Raw genomic sequence first — 15672 nt, forward strand, 5'->3', positions numbered from 1 at the left:
CATTATTTTTGAGTTTGAAATTGCCTTCTTAAAAAATAAGTACTTATTGGGAGTTTTGGTACCAATTTTAAGTATTTATTTTTTAAGAAGACAATTTTAAGCTCAAAATGCTGTTTGATAGAACTCATTGAGATCTTTTGAACGGTGCAAAAAAAATCAAAAAATTATTCTTCATTTATATTATTTTTGAGTTTGAATATATGAAATAAACTGCTTATTTTTTAATAAAGTTTCTGGAACGGGGTTTAATGAGTTTATGCAACACATGGCAAAGAAGTAAAACAACATACAAGCATGTTTTGTGTACAGAAAACAGCTCTAGAATTAAGCTACGACAATGTTTTTGTGTTTTGGTTTGAAATGAAAAACTCACTAAAGGGGCCACCTCTTTTTTGAAAGATATTTTACGTTATTTCCATTTGCATATCATTACTATTTACTAAGTGAAGAATAAGGAAACACAATGAATATAATACTATAAAACAGAGAAACGGTATTAAAAGAAATTTCATATGTAAAGTAATGTGTCTAATGTGCCTATCTATCACTTTAAACCATGTACACGAATAAATTTCAATTATGGAGATTTCACAACCAGGTCTCTAGTAAACATTTTTGCTTTGAAACTATATATGTTTGTCCAAACTACCTTTCTCGTACATCAACTAATTTTAGGGGACCAATCCCACTATCTACCAGCATAGGCACTATAAGCTCCCGTGCCGGTTGTATTAAAAAAAAAAAAAAATGGGCGCAATGTTTTCCCTCTCCCTTTGTATTTTTTAGTTGACTGATTCTAAGATTGCAGTGTACTGGACGTAGTTTTTGGTCCTTTTCCTATTCTTCTATTTTAATATTGTATCGGAAATTTTAAAAGATGATTATACTGGTTGTAACGCCCCGAATTTTGGAAACGTTAAATAAACGTTTTTATTGAAAATTTAAATAGAGTCTGGCTCATTATTACAGCATAATTCTCACAAGAGTATATTTATTCATCAAGGGAGGGGAACTAGGGTTCCTATCTACTGCTCCGTCTGCTCCTCTATCCTAACCAGCTCCGAAAGCCTCCAAGGTGTAGAGTTCACCCTGCTCATCTATAAGGTCTGACACATTATACCGGCGTTGCCCCTAGTATAATATGTCAAGGTTACCACAGTAATACCATGAGCTACAAAGGCTCAGCAGAATAATCTCATACCCGCTAACCCATAAATTACAAACAATAGTTCAAAGAAATGATATGCCACCCAAGAATTTCAAATAGCACATGCATATTCAATAAAACACTTAACAATGATGCATCCACATTCGCTATTCAACTGGCATTAGTGTCCGTGTAATCAGAGTTTCTCCTACGCAACGTTTTCGTAGACCGTGTCATCATTTTCACTTTTCTTTTTCCAAATTAACATTTTCAAAATCATTTTTACACACTCAACCTTGGTTCCGCCGCTCCAGGTTCCCGAGCATCCTCACAATGGTTCCGCTGTTCCGGGTTCCCATTGGCACACAATTTACATTGGCTCCTCTCCGCGGATAACCAAGCCACACCCCCAACCTCGGTTCCGTCGTTCCAGATTCCCATTGGCACACACACACACCACACAATGGGCTACCAAGTCCGACGACATTGCTGTTTTCAAAATATTTTATTTTTTTTTCAAACACACCTTTCATTAACATCCTAAGTGTCATGTTTCTATTTTCTCGATTTCTGTGTCTCGTTTTCATGCAAAGACTCTGCGGCAGAACTTTTCACTTGGGTAATTCATAAATCATTTATTGTAATCTTGAAACTAAACTAGCAAGATCATCCAACTCTATATTACTTTATCATGCTCATGTTCACAGAATCATATTCAAACAATTACCATACACTTAAAGCATAGTGTCACATGGACGGACACCTTTGGAGTGAAAATCACTTATGCTTTATCACACATCAAAACAAGAAATTCTAGTAAACATGTATACATGCTCATAACCATCCAAAGATCAAAATACGAATACTTTCAATCAAACCGTTATTTCTTACGTTTCAAAGTTCGTTCTTTCTTTCTTTTTGGGAAGTTCAAAACAACATATTATTTTCCGGTAATAAAAGTCGATATATTCAACATGATCATATTTCATTTCAAAAAATTTAGTAAAACAAGTTTGCTATATATTTTTAGTACTTTAACTTAACATGTAATTTTTTTTAAATATGACAAATAAAATAACAAATAATTTTTACTAGAGAAAGTGAGTAGAAATATTCTACCGTTCTTCTTGGCGGTTGGTACGGCTACAGAAAAAGTAAGTACGTCGGCTATCGAACGAAGTGACTTCCTACGGTAAGCTTACGGTAGTTTCGAAAGAGAAAAGACAAGACTTTCTTTTTCTCTCGAAACTAATTCTTGACTAAACTACTAAACTTTTTGGATCGAAAGGGTGGTCGAGTGGTGGTTTAGTGACAGCCTAGGATGAGTTTCTTGAAGAACTCAAGAAGACTCAAGAACACCAAGAATTACTTCAAGAATGATACAAGAACACTAAAATTTTCTAAAGAGAAGTTGGAGGGTTTGAAGGTGTGAGTTCAAGGCAAGAGTGAGGTGCTATTTATAGCAAAAATTTGGGCTCCCCCTCTCTCTCTTTTTCTCTCATTTTTTTTTGATCCATTGTGTTGTCCAATCACATCTTTAGGCATGCCCAAGGCTTCCCCTCTCTTGTCAATCCATCGTAAGTGAAAGGCTATGTGATCATGAAGATTTCCTAAGGCTTTTAAGGAAATCCTAGGTGATTATACCCTAGGTTGCAAGTCTTACAAACCCAAGGGTAATGATAGCTAGGCTAAAAAGAATAGTCTTCCATGTTTAGTCAATCCTAGGTTAGGTTGTAAGTCCATTTCTAGGATAATTAAAGGCTAGGTTTTCAAGTGCAATATATTGTTCAATGGGTAAGACTTTTCCTAGAAAGTATATCTATGTATCTATAGGCATGATCATAGTAGACTATTATGTGTGTGTGTGTGTGTATATATATATATATATATATATATATATATATATATATATATATATATACCTAGAGAAAATCTAGGAAAGTGATCTTTGGAGAGTAATTAGGTTCAAGACTATTATTTTTAGGCTTGCATGCATGGCAAGTCTAAGTATACTACTTTTGGAAGCAAAATGATTACCTTCCTAGGTCTAAATGGTTCAATAAGGGTTTAGAAAGGTTCACAAGGTTCAAAAATAGTTGAAAAGGTTCATCTAGGGTTAGGAGAATGTAGCTAGGTTGAAATGGTAATTAAGTTTATCTAACTAATCGGTTGAAAGCTAATTCTACTTGCCAAGTAGGATTTCTAGCCAAGAAATACAATTTAAAGATTTTATTTCACTCACTAGCAAAATATACAAGTGCTTCTATAAGCATACTTGTCTTTAGAAAATGACTAGATTGTTTGGTGTGAAAAGATATAATTTTATAAGTCTCAAATCTAATTATGACGGATTATTAAAGCTTAAAAAGAAAATTATAAAGCAAATCCAAGAATTTATAAGGAAGTTTCAAATAATTAAAAGAAATTTTTATTTACTAAAAATCGGAGTTGTTACACTGGTAGTCAATTTTGCTTACAAGGCTAGTGAGGGTTTATAACAAGAGAAATACTAAGTGTAAAGAAAATTTACCTGAAAATTACCCTGAAAGAGCAAATTAATAGTACAGATTCACTTTGAATTGTACGTGTACCGTTGATTTGCTCATTCGGGATAATTTTCAGGTAGATTTTCTTTGTACCTAGCACTCCTTATAACAACGTAGCTATAGGCAACCCTACAGGCTACAAGCCATGTCCTTTTGGAATGCATATCCCATTTATTTATTGAACTCGTTTATTGTCTAAGTCATGTCAATGCATGGAATTCGAAATAGATGAAGCACATCACTATCTTCTACCACATCTTTCCCCTAAGTCGTATCCACTCGTTTACTGTTGTTCTTGTGTGTAGGAGTCAATTTACTTGTTGTTCTTGTGTGTAGGATACTTGTTGTTCTTGTGTGTAGGAGTCAATTTACTTCTTTTGTCCTCTTTGCCGGGGGGCGACCTTTCAAGCCAATAGGCCTTTCGAGAACCTTGCTGAATATTTTCGAAGAAAAGGAAACTTGCTAGCGTGCAAGACGCTCATGCTCTTGCAGTTCGGAGTAGGGACTTTAGGTTAGTAGCAAATGATATCTATAAAGGAATTTCCTATTGACCGGGAAAACAAAATGATATCTATTAAGACTATTACGCTGGTGTTTCTTCCTTAAGAGAAAAAAAATGGATGGATACACAAAAATAATAATAATCTCACTAAATGAGCACGATTGGGTATATGCAATTTACGAGTGGATCAAATATCAAATTACCTGCTGAAGAAAAAGGAAGCAGTTGTAACAAAATTTGTTGAAATGCAAGAGGACGAAATAGCGGAAAAAATCAATGCTCTTGACAACTTGGAGGATGTTGTTTGGGAAGATGATGATGACCTCAAGGAAGGTGCTTCTCTCTCTTTAGAATTTTAATTCCGTGCTTTTTGGCGGTTTATGGCTTGTCCTTTTGGTTTTCGGATCCGTTTTTCTTTAGGCTAGTCATTTGGGTTCAGGTTGTTTTTTTTTTTTTGGCTGCTTTGGTAGTTTTTTGTTGGGTTGGTAGATTGTCTGCTTTCAGAGTAGTTTGTTGGGTTGTTTATTTTGGTTTTTCGTTTGGTATCCTGAATGGAATCTTGCCGTCTTTTGGGTTGTTTCTCAGGTGGCATTTTTCTCGGTGTGCCCGAGACCCGTTTAATCTTTGCAATCCTTTTCAAAGATTAATAAAATATTTTTTTCTCAGAAAAAAAAACAAACACAGGCTAAATCCTTACAACACAAGTACACAATATTCTGCTAAGAATGAGTGCATGCAACACAAAGCAAAGAAGTAAAACAACATACAAGCATATTTTCTGTACAGAAAACAACTCTCGAATTATGGTACGACAATGTTTTTGTGTTTTGGTTTGAAATGAAAAACTCACTAAAGGCCACGTCATTTGTGAAAGATATTTTACGTTATTTCCATTTGCATATCATCACTATTTACTAAGTGAAGAATAAGGAAACACAGAAAAAAGGTACTACCTCCGTCCCAATTAAATTGTCACTTTTGGGAGTTCGTCCCACTTTTCAATTAATTATATCTTGTAATTTATAATGTTTTAGGTGATTTTGAAAACATTGTATTATTAAACAAATTGAGCTCTATCAAACAAGATCCATATTGGATATAAAATTCACTACCAATTTAAATATATAACTAGTTTTTTATCCAGTTAGAATAGAACTGGAACAAGTAAATTGGGACGGGGGGAGTATTAAAAGAAATGGCATATGTAAAGTAATGTATCTAATGGGCCTATGTATCACTTTAAACCATGTACACGAATAAATTCCAATTATGGAGATTTCACAACCAGGTCTCCAGTAAACATTTTTGCTTTGAAATTAATTATATGCTTGTCCGAACTAGCTTTCTCGCATCTCGACTAAATTTAGAGGACCAATTCCACTGTTCACCAGCATAGGCACTATAAGCTCCCATGCTAGTTGTATAAAAGAAAAAAAGAAAGGCGCAATGTTTTCCCTCTCCCTTTGTATTTTTATTTGACTGACTCTAAGATTAATTGCAGTGTGATGGACATAGTTTCTGTTCCTTTTCCTATTCTTCCATTTTAATTATGTATCGGAAATTTTAAAAGATGATTATACAGTTTACCCATCATGACTCTAAACCCAGGGCAAAAATTGACATGACATGTGTAGGAAGTGTATTTATACAGATATATATATATATATACACATTTATGTGAAGTATGTATATATGAGACCCCCTCCCTTAGCAAGTACATGTGTCTAAATTTGTGTGTTGTACAAGTGTTTTTCGAGTGCAAATACGTGCTTATGCAGATTTACTCGAGGCTCTAGTTCAACATAAATCAAATTAAGTAGGGTGATTCCATATTTATAGTATACTGTACGTACACCTCCTCCCAAGGGTCATATCCTTTAATTCAAAATAATGTCTTTTCATTTAAATCTAAATGTTACACCTTTTGGATAAAAGACATGTCTCTCTAATAAAATAATCTTTCAATGTTCTAAAACTTTACATAGTTCCAACTGAAAGTGGGTTCGGGTAGTTGATTTTGCTAACAAGGCTCATTTGCCTAGTGAGTTGGAGATATTCTAACAGCCTGTTTGGATGGGGGAGATGGAGGGCGGATTTGTAAGCGGCCGGATTTGAAGTCTTGGCCCCATGTAATTCCAGTGTTTGGGAAGCAAAAAATGCAGGTGGATTTGTCCCCGAATTTGCAAACTTGTGATTACAAACCCACCTCCAGGTGGATTAGTGAATGATAGGGGAGGGGGTGTCGTTGAGCAAGAGGGGTTCCGCATGGTGGTTGAATGACCTCTCTACCCTTGCCTTTTCTCGTTTGTTATGTGTTTTTTTTTTTTGAGGGGGGGAGGAGTTGTTGTTTGGATGAATTAGGCTGTGATGAATCAATTTTGAGCATTAAAAAAAAAAGTGGGGGTAATTTAGTCTTTTGACATTTTATCTCATCATATCTACTCTCCAAATTTCTATTCTCAAAAAATCATCCAAACACTCATTACAAATCTATCATTCTTAACATATTACCCCTCATTACATATTCACATTTCTTAACATATCAACTCTCATTACATATCCACCCTCAAATCTGTCCTCATTCTATATCCACCCAAAATAAATCATCTATCCAAACGGGCCATAGGGAGCCCAAGGTTTATAAAGTAGGCAACCCTACAAGGGAGATGCTGCCAAATTAACCCATGGAAATTAAGGCTCTGTTTGGAACCTACGGAAAGGAAAGGAAAAGAAAGGAATAAAAGAGAAGAAAAATGAGAGGAAAATAGGAGGAAAAGTTTACTATTTACTACACTTAAAATTCTTGTTTTCTTCCCACTTTCTTTTCAAATCAAACAATGGAAAGGAAATTTTGTTAATTTTCCTTTCTTTTTCTTTCCATTCCACAGGTTCCAAACAGAGCCTAAGCTTAACAAGGACCCACCCATGGAAGCATATCCACGTCTTCTAGCTACCACATCTTCCGAGAAACCGTGTCCACAATTATGACTCTTTGGTGTGCAAGATTCAATCTTGCAAGGCAATAGGCCTTTCGAGAACCTTGGTGGGTAATTTCCGGGAAAAGGAACCAGAAACCGTACGTGTTCTTCTTTTTTTTTTTTTTTTTGGTCAAGCGGAAAATCAATCGTACGTGTCCTTCACATTTCATTCTGCGTATAAGTTCACTGAAATTAAACAATATCCACAAAGGGAAAGGGAGAGATAAGTTAACTGAAACAACAATAAACACAAAGGGAAAGGGAAAGGGGGAGATACAATATTTCACATTTGTACAACCAGTGCGGAAACTGCAATCAAAGGGTAGTGGAAAATGACAGAACAAGAATTCAACCAACAGCATAAAGAATTCTTGCAAGCATCTCTTGAATCTCCTATGCCATGGATCGGCATGTATATTGCAGCAGCATCACTGGTCTGTTCCGTTGCCATGGCTGGAGATGTTATTCACGGAATCCGCCGGAAAAAACTTTGGTTCCCCAGTAAGTATTTCACCATGAATGCTGCTTCCCTCACTGTATTAGCTGTGGCAATGAAGCTTCCAGTGGATCTTACCACAGCCATGTGGGGCAGAAAATACTCGCTTGCGAAGCTTAGCAGCAATGTTTTCATGATTACGGTAATGGGAAACTTTCTAATCTCTTTCGCATCTATGAAAAATAATGAAATTTTCATGAACATTGTGGCCTTCGGTATTCTGTTGATCACCATTATCGTAAATAATTGTATTCAAATGCATACCTGGGGAGATGTGACAGACGATGATGTGTTCAAGACACATATAAAATTTGATATTATTTCCATGCTTGTGTTGTTTGTGACACTGAATTCCTTAGTTTTGACAATTCCCACCGCTAAAAGATATATAGAATTGAAGTATAATGAATTGCACGAAACTACTTGTGAGGTGGGGAAGTTAGAGGAAATAGGAAAGCTAACACATCAGAAACTGAAAGAAGTGGTCGAGAAATACTGGGTGATGGCAGAAACCGGAAGCCCCCAATTTGTGATGGCTCTTTCTGTGGTCACGGCTACTTCAGGGCCAATCTGTCTGGCCTCTGCACTTTCTTTAATTAGAGCAGATATTTTATCGAAGCGTGATGCGTACTTCTATAATATTGATGGGGGGATTGGTTCAAGTTATGGTTGGTCAATCTCATTTATTTTAATAATTCAGTATATTGGCGTGGTTGTGGGTACTATTGCCCCGGTATGTAGATGGTTTATTGCCACTAGCATCAACTGCAACAACCTATTTACCAACACCCATCACAAAGAGTTCAAATTAGTAGAAACCTATTGGATCCAAAGGTTGGTTGATTGGAAAGCGGCACCCTTACCCTTTCCAATTCGCTCTGTGAAATGCAAAAAAGTGATTGGGAGTGCAAAAATTCTTGTTCTGAACGTATGCATAGCTGTCCAGGTTGGTATTGTGGTAGCAAGTAAATTGGTTCAGTTAATCTCTATCATCATCACACTCCCATTGTTCTCATGTTTCTACTTTTGCAAGAGGATGAAGGAGGACCCTGAGTCCAATGCATCAACAAATAACAGAAGTTTATACCCAGAAAATACGAGTCCAAAGTTGGATCTTTATGTCCTACAACTTGAAGGTGAGGCAAAGTTGCCCAAAATTATTATGAAGAATATGTGTCATGAGCTGAATCAAGTGATACAGATGGGCAAAAGTAAGCAGCCAAAAAATCTAACCGAGCTTTTACAAAAAACCAACAACAACTTCAAGGGGGTTGCAGATTTTGACAAAACCAACCAGGTTCCGAAAAGTTGGACTATGTCTGTGGTGAATTTAACCAGCATCGCCATTGCACTCCCTAACATTGAAAGTTATACGGTGGACCGATTGATAAGTAGTGTGAGTGAAGGCCTTTTGTATGCCGGCCTTGTAGAGGAAAGCTTCAGTTCTAAAGGAGATAATAGGCGGAACTTGAAATGTGTAGCAGATCTCGTGTGGGCAGGAGTTGAACTTAATCGCAAGTGGCTGGATAAGGATCTTCGAAAATTACCTCTAGCAGGAAAAACCATCGAGGGGACTCTTCAAGCCCTAATTGATATTACTGAAAAGGCTACATTTGAGTTCCAAAGAAGCGTGACCGAACGTTCTAAAGTTCTAGCTACTAATTCAATGCACAAAATTAGCCAAACCATATTGAATGACTATAAAAGTAACATGGATGCGCGCACGGATGGGCACTTGTTCGAGCAACTATCCATCATGATTGCCGATATTTTGGGAGCTAGCCTTTCAAATTTGCCGCGTGTTGTAGTAAAAAAATGTTATCATGGCGCCATAGAGGAAAGGGAGAAGAGTATCAAGCTCGCGGCTCATCTTTTGGGTGAAACTGAAGAGATTTTGGAAATCATTAAACACCATCAACTCCCGAGCTTATGTGGGGATCGAGCTGCGTATATTGATGAGTGGCACGCTTACATGATGCAAAAGAACCCTCCTGCTATTATTCCTTCATTAAACAATGAGATAGTGGCTTCCAGTTCTGGTGAGTTGCATATAAATGTTGTTGAGTGAAAGCCTAGATTACAACTTGTGCGATGCTATTTTTGTATTCTCTAATTGTTTTGTTTGGATTATGAACTTCTCTAGTTTGTAAAATAAAGACATGCCATACGGTTTTTTCTTTATGCTATACCGCTAGTAATTAAAATAAAAAACAGCCATGTGGTTTATGCATATGCTATGCGATTTCTAGCCCAGAATCATTTAGAGGAACTAGTAATATTGCACGTGCTTTGCATGTGTTAGCAATGAATAACTAGGGAAGGTTTTTTCATTAGCTATAAATAGATAGGTCTTTTCTCTCACTTCTTACGAGAAACTTGGAGACTTGTGAGTTTTATTTTTTATTTTTATTTTTTTGTTAAACCCTCCTTTTGAAAGTCTCCTTAGGTTTGTGAGAGCTTCCTTGTTCATCATTTACTTCTTTGGAGCATTTGATCTGTTTGATTTCGTGGTATCCTTGTTTCTTGTAATTGCTCTTGGACATAGCTTGTGCCAAACTACGTAAATCTTGGCTCACATGTGCTTTATTTCTCCCTCTTGTTGGTTCTTCTTCATATCAAGGCCATTAATCTTTGGGTGGTTTGGATTTAATCTTTCTGAAACCTCTTTACATAGCAAATTGAAGCGGTTCTTCACGTTGGAGATCACATGTCAGCAAGAGAAATTTGGAATTAGAACCTTCCCTTACACTTCAATGAATTACAAGCAAAAGTCTCTAACTTTGATACCTTCTCCACAAGCAAAATTGCACATAATCATAGAAAAGTCCAAGTGTCCCTTTTGTTTCTCTTTCTCAATTAATCTTATCGAAAAACTACACCGATTATCATCTGAACCGTGTTCAGCTTCGCAAAACACAACCACGTCTTTCTCAATTAATCTTATCGAAAAACTACACCGATTATCATCTGAACTGGGTTCAGCTTCGCAAAACACAACCACGTCTTTAACTTCCAACCCGCACTTCTTCACAAATCAATTTCCATTCACACGTAAAATAAAATAAAAAATTATATCCTATAATATTTTCGTAAATTGCTATTCCCTCCCCCCCCCCCCCCCCCCCCCCCCCCCCCCCCTTTCCCTTTTTGTTTTCTTTTTTTTTATCAAACCCCAGCCTTCCCTTAAAATCCGGATTTTCCCCCGGCCCCCCCACCCAAAAAACATCCCGCTCCCCTCTCCCCTCTTAAAACACCTTCACTTTTTAAAATTTGTTTTTATTTAATTAATTTTATCTTATTTATTTAATTTCTACAAATACACCGGGTCAAAAATCGTATTTTTTTGATCATTTTATTTTAAATGGTCATAATAAATTTTTTGCTCTAAGACCTTTCAACAAACACCCTAAAACTCATTATTTAGTTTCAAGACTCTCTTAGGGTGTTCATTGAAAGGCCTTGGAGGCAAAAATTTATTACGACCATTTAGGATGAAATGATCAGAAAAATAACATATTTGCATCGGTTCAAACAGATTAAAAATTGAAACATTTATTTTTGTAACTATATTTTTATTAGACTTGAACCTAGAATTAAACTTCAACCATAGAGCAAATATATGGAGGGCGGGGGGCGGCCATATGGGGTGGGGAGAGAGGTCCTCGTTTTCTTATAAATAGAACCCTTTGTGAAGCCATTCAATTCACACCTTGAATCTCTCCAACTTTTCTCTCTTGAAACTTTGTGTTTGCTCTTTGTTCTTGGTATTATTGAGTTTCTTCTTAAGTTCTTCAAGAAATTCAACCCAAGGCCGCCACCAAACCACCACCCGACCAGCCTTTCAATCCAAAAAATTTATTAGTTTAGTCCATATTTATTTTCGAGAGAAAAAGAAAGTCTTTTCTTTTCTCTTTCGAAGCTACCGTAAGCTTACCGTAAGAAGTCACTTCGTTCGATAGCCACATTCATCTTCCGTAAGCTACCGTAACCTTCTGTTATATTTTATTTTTGTGTTTAAAAATGCATATTAAGTTAAAGTACTAAAGATAGCTAGCAAACTTATTCTACTAAAATTACTGATCTAAAGCATAAGTGGTTTCCACTCCAAAAGTGTCCGTCCATGTGACACTATGCTTTATGATCGTTTTTACAATTGTGGAGTAACCCGAGGCTAACACCCTCGAAAGTTTGTCAACAAGTCTGGCTTCATACCGACTAAGGAAGGAATGGTGATTCTAACTGAACTTGTCCGACCATCCGACTTGGGACTTTCCTGGTTATTTCTATGTCAAACATAATCCACAAAATTTAGAATAATGATTTTCGGTGAAAATTTAGCATGGTTACTTAGGCTTTCCTCACAGACTGTGTATCTGTCAAATTTTTTAGGAACGCCGCAGCGGAAAATTCGAGACGGAACAATGGATGATTACAACTTTTCAATTTCAGATAGTTGGTCATTTGAGAATGATGTTCGTAGTGAGGAAAGCATCTCCCACAATAGTCGCGATTATACACCAGAATTTACTACCGACCAGGTTAGTTTTTACTGTTATTGTTTTGCATATTCGTTATTTATGTTAAGACTGGTTAATGTTGTATTTATACATATTCATTTTTTTATATAGATTTTTGAAACTAGAGAAGATATGTTAGCTTGGGCGCGGAGCGTTGGTCTAAAATATGGTATTGTGGTGGTTATTTTAAATTCTGCTAAGTTAAAAGGCGGCAAATTGCCGAAGTGCATTCTTGGTTGTGAAAGAGGAGGAAAGTACGAACCGCCACGGTATCTGGTTGATGCGATTGCCCATTTCAACTGCGAGGTATACCACAACATCCATACGGTATCAGGTGGGGTTTAGAGGTTATTAGTGGTGTCCATAACCATGAAATAGCAAAACATATTGAGGGCCACAAGTACCCGTCAAGGCTAAAACCAATAGAGAAACAATTTGTGGTCGACATGGCCAACAACATTGCGCCTCGTGAGATTCTTAATATTTTGAAGCAAAAAGACCTGTCAAACACTACGGGAATCAAGAGCGTTTATAACACCATTTTTGCAAACAAAGCAGCCAAACTGGACAGTCTAACTCCTATTCAGTATGTCATACGTCAATTACTTAAGAAAGATTACCTCCATCAATTTCTTACAAATTCGGATACTAACGAAATCACAGATATTATTTGGGTTCATCCTATGAGTCTAGAGCTATCTGTCAACTTTCTGTCTGTACTGATCATTGACGCCACGTACAAGACCAATGAGTATCGAAAATCACTATTGGAGGTTATGGGTATCACATCCACATGGCGAACTTACTCGCTTATGTTCACTTATCTTAGTAATGAGAGAGAAGAGACATTGACATGGGCATTGGATAACTTAAAAAACTGGATGCTTCAAAAAGGGGCGTCGATGCTATTGGTGTTTGTTTCAGATCGGAATTTAGCGCTTATGAACGCCATTGAAGCATGTTTCCCTACGACACGTCACATCTTGTGTATTTGGCACATAAATCAGTGCGTTATGAAGAACTGCAGCCGTGTGCTTGGTCCGGAATGGAAGCGCTTCATCACGTCATGGCACTCGCTTATCAATTCATCTACACCTTCGTCTTTCGAACAGAAGTGGCAAGCCATGTGCGATGATTTTCGCCAGTTCCCGAATGTCATAACTTACCTGTGCCAAACATGGTTAAGGTCGTACAAAGAGCGGTTTGTTTCAGCATGGACAGATACATATATGCACCTCGAAAGCAATTCAAGTCAAAGGTATAATCGCTTTTTGACTTTACTATTAAAATTTTGTGCATATCTCTACTACACTAAGGGATACTTTTGATACTTTTTTATTTAAACACAGTGCATTATTCTATTACAGGGCAGAGTCTGCACATGCGAAGGCTAAAGCTATATTTGGGAGATACCATGTCATCGTTACAAACATCTTTTGATAAAATAGAAAAGATGTTGAAAAATCAGTTCGGGAAAATTAAGAAGTCGTTCGAGAAATCATTGAACATTCCACGCCACAAACAATTACGTGACGACATTTTTGATCAGTTAAGGTGTCGCATTTCATTAGAGGCAATGGAGTTCATACATGATCAGCTAGAAACCGCTTTAGAAGTATCTCCCCACATTGTTGGCTATTGCAACTGTACGATCAAAATCACACACGGATTGCCATGCATGCACAATCTTACATATTATCGTTCCATTTCCACTCCAATTCCGCTATGGAGTATCCACGCTCATTGGACTAGGTTGTCTATGCACGCAACCGAGTTTAATGAGGAGGGAGCACGACCTAACATGACATCTCAGGTCGTTGAGATATTAGATGGGATGGATCCACCTATGCGAGAGCATATCATAGACATGATTATCGATATGGCTGATCCATCTCGTAGCACAGTTCGACCTCCATCGTACAACAAACATAGAGGTCGACCTATAGGTAGAGATGAGCAGAGTACACGTCGCATCCCTTCTTTCTTAGAAGCATCCACTTCAGGATCAAAGACTGCAACATCGCGAGTGAGAGGGAGAGGGAGACGTGGGAGGGGTTCTGGGGTTCGCAACACTCAATTTATAGTTCCATCCATCACTGATCGCTACATTTAACGATTACCTCATGCTTATCAGCGTTATATTTCCCACACTGTTGACGTGCTTGGTGATGGTCATTGTGGATTAAGGGCGATAGCTGCACTAATCGGGTATAGTGAAAATGATTGGAGTCGAGTACGAGAGGAGCTTATTGAAGAGATTCGACAAAATTATTATCTATACAGTGTGTTTTATCCAGTACATGATTGGGCAAATCATCTACTAATTTTACTGAATTAGTTCAAGCCTACAGCACCAAAGGATCATTGGATGGAAGCCATGACTTTGGGAGTTGTCATCGCAACAAGGTACAACCATGTACTGCATACATTTGATGAGGATGTTTGCGGTTGTTTTACTCATTTGCCATTGAGATCCCCTCCAGTTCCAGTCGAATACCGCCGAGAAATTGTTGTTGCCCGTGTTAACAACAATCACTTTGTGCAAATTTTCTTAGAACCTCATTACCCCGTACCACCCATCCCAACATGGTGGGAGGAGAATTCATCGGACGAAGCTAAAGGATGGGCTGCCAGTTATGGAACACGTTTGCTATTGTGGTATGAAGTAATGGGTATAAGCACGCCGAGAGCAACATTTGGAGGAGATATTGATTAAAATTTGTGTTTTTACGTATTTTCATGTTTTGACAATATGTACTCAATTATAATAAAATGAAATTTTATTTCAATTTATTATTGTTCATTACAATTTATTTTTATTATTCATTATTAAGACTAATTAATTAACTAATTAAAATAATATAAATTTATTAAGTATAAAGTTAATTTTAATTGAAAATAGAATTTGAGTTAACCAAAAAAAGAAGAAGGAAGGGAGGTAAATGAGAAAAAAAAACAAATAAAGAAAATAGAAAAAATTATTAAAATAATAAAAGAAAATATTCAAAGTGGAAGAAAACAAAAGAAAATAAAGAAAAAAAAAACGAAAAAAAAATTCTAACAGAAAAGAAACAAAAAGAAACAAAATAAAAAATAAAAAAAAAACTAAATGGGCAGAGGGAGGAGCAGGTAATATGAGAAATGGGGTGTGAGGCTGGGGGTGGGTAAAGCAGGCCTCATATTTTCCAACAGGTTCAGTTTCACAAACTTGCTCCAGTTTCCAACAATCCTATACCCACCTGTTCTCGAGGCCTTATTGAATTCCATTTCCCAAACCTCTTCCTCACCGCAACAAAACCACACAATCGATCTCCGCCTTCTAATTTCCCGGACTCGTCTCGATGCACGGGAAATGCCTTTCCGCAACTCCTTTAGGAATACAGAGCTCTCTCAGATCACTCCGAGTCAAACACTTGTCAAACAGATAATTTCCCATCATTTCATTTCAATGTCCCTCTTCTTCTCTAATAATGTTGAAGAACCGAA

General features: G+C 36.9%; 3 protein-coding genes across 3 annotated transcripts; all 3 read left to right on the forward strand.

Annotated features, from left to right (window-relative positions):
* The first annotated feature begins 7505 nt into the window (after nt 1–7505).
* Nucleotides 7506–9737, forward strand: LOC131323734 (uncharacterized). The gene has a single exon (XM_058355579.1). It carries the CDS (start codon nt 7506–7508, stop codon nt 9735–9737), a length of 2232 nt encoding a protein of 743 aa, XP_058211562.1.
* Nucleotides 9738–12090: 2353 nt separating this feature from the next.
* Nucleotides 12091–13626, forward strand: LOC131323735 (protein FAR-RED IMPAIRED RESPONSE 1-like). The gene is made up of 4 exons (XM_058355580.1): nt 12091–12207; nt 12298–12492; nt 12579–13444; nt 13554–13626. Exons 1-4 carry the CDS (start codon nt 12091–12093, stop codon nt 13624–13626), a joined length of 1251 nt encoding a protein of 416 aa, XP_058211563.1.
* A 13-nt stretch (nt 13627–13639) lies between these two features.
* Nucleotides 13640–14902, forward strand: LOC131323736 (uncharacterized). Its single transcript, XM_058355581.1, has 3 exons — nt 13640–14212; nt 14321–14419; nt 14525–14902. The coding sequence occupies exons 1-3, from the start codon at nt 13640–13642 to the stop codon at nt 14900–14902; spliced, it is 1050 nt and encodes a 349-aa protein (XP_058211564.1).
* Nucleotides 14903–15672: the final 770 nt, after the last annotated feature.

The sequence above is a fragment of the Rhododendron vialii genome, chromosome 4a (assembly GCF_030253575.1).
Source record: "Rhododendron vialii isolate Sample 1 chromosome 4a, ASM3025357v1".
NCBI lineage: Eukaryota > Viridiplantae > Streptophyta > Magnoliopsida > Ericales > Ericaceae > Rhododendron > Rhododendron vialii.

Coding starts and splice junctions, on each gene's coding strand:
- LOC131323736 (XM_058355581.1), top strand. CDS start 13,640: ATGTTGAAAAATCAGTTCGGGAAAATTAAGAAGTCGTTCGAGAAATCA. Junction 14,213..14,320: donor CAAAGACTGCAACATCGCGA/GTGAGAGGGAGA, acceptor CATGCTTATCAG/CGTTATATTTCCCACACTGT. Junction 14,420..14,524: donor GTGAAAATGATTGGAGTCGA/GTACGAGAGGAG, acceptor TTACTGAATTAG/TTCAAGCCTACAGCACCAAA.
- LOC131323735 (XM_058355580.1), top strand. CDS start 12,091: ATGGATGATTACAACTTTTCAATTTCAGATAGTTGGTCATTTGAGAAT. Junction 12,208..12,297: donor CAGAATTTACTACCGACCAG/GTTAGTTTTTAC, acceptor TTTTTTATATAG/ATTTTTGAAACTAGAGAAGA. Junction 12,493..12,578: donor TTGCCCATTTCAACTGCGAG/GTATACCACAAC, acceptor AAACATATTGAG/GGCCACAAGTACCCGTCAAG.
- LOC131323734 (XM_058355579.1), top strand. CDS start 7,506: ATGACAGAACAAGAATTCAACCAACAGCATAAAGAATTCTTGCAAGCA.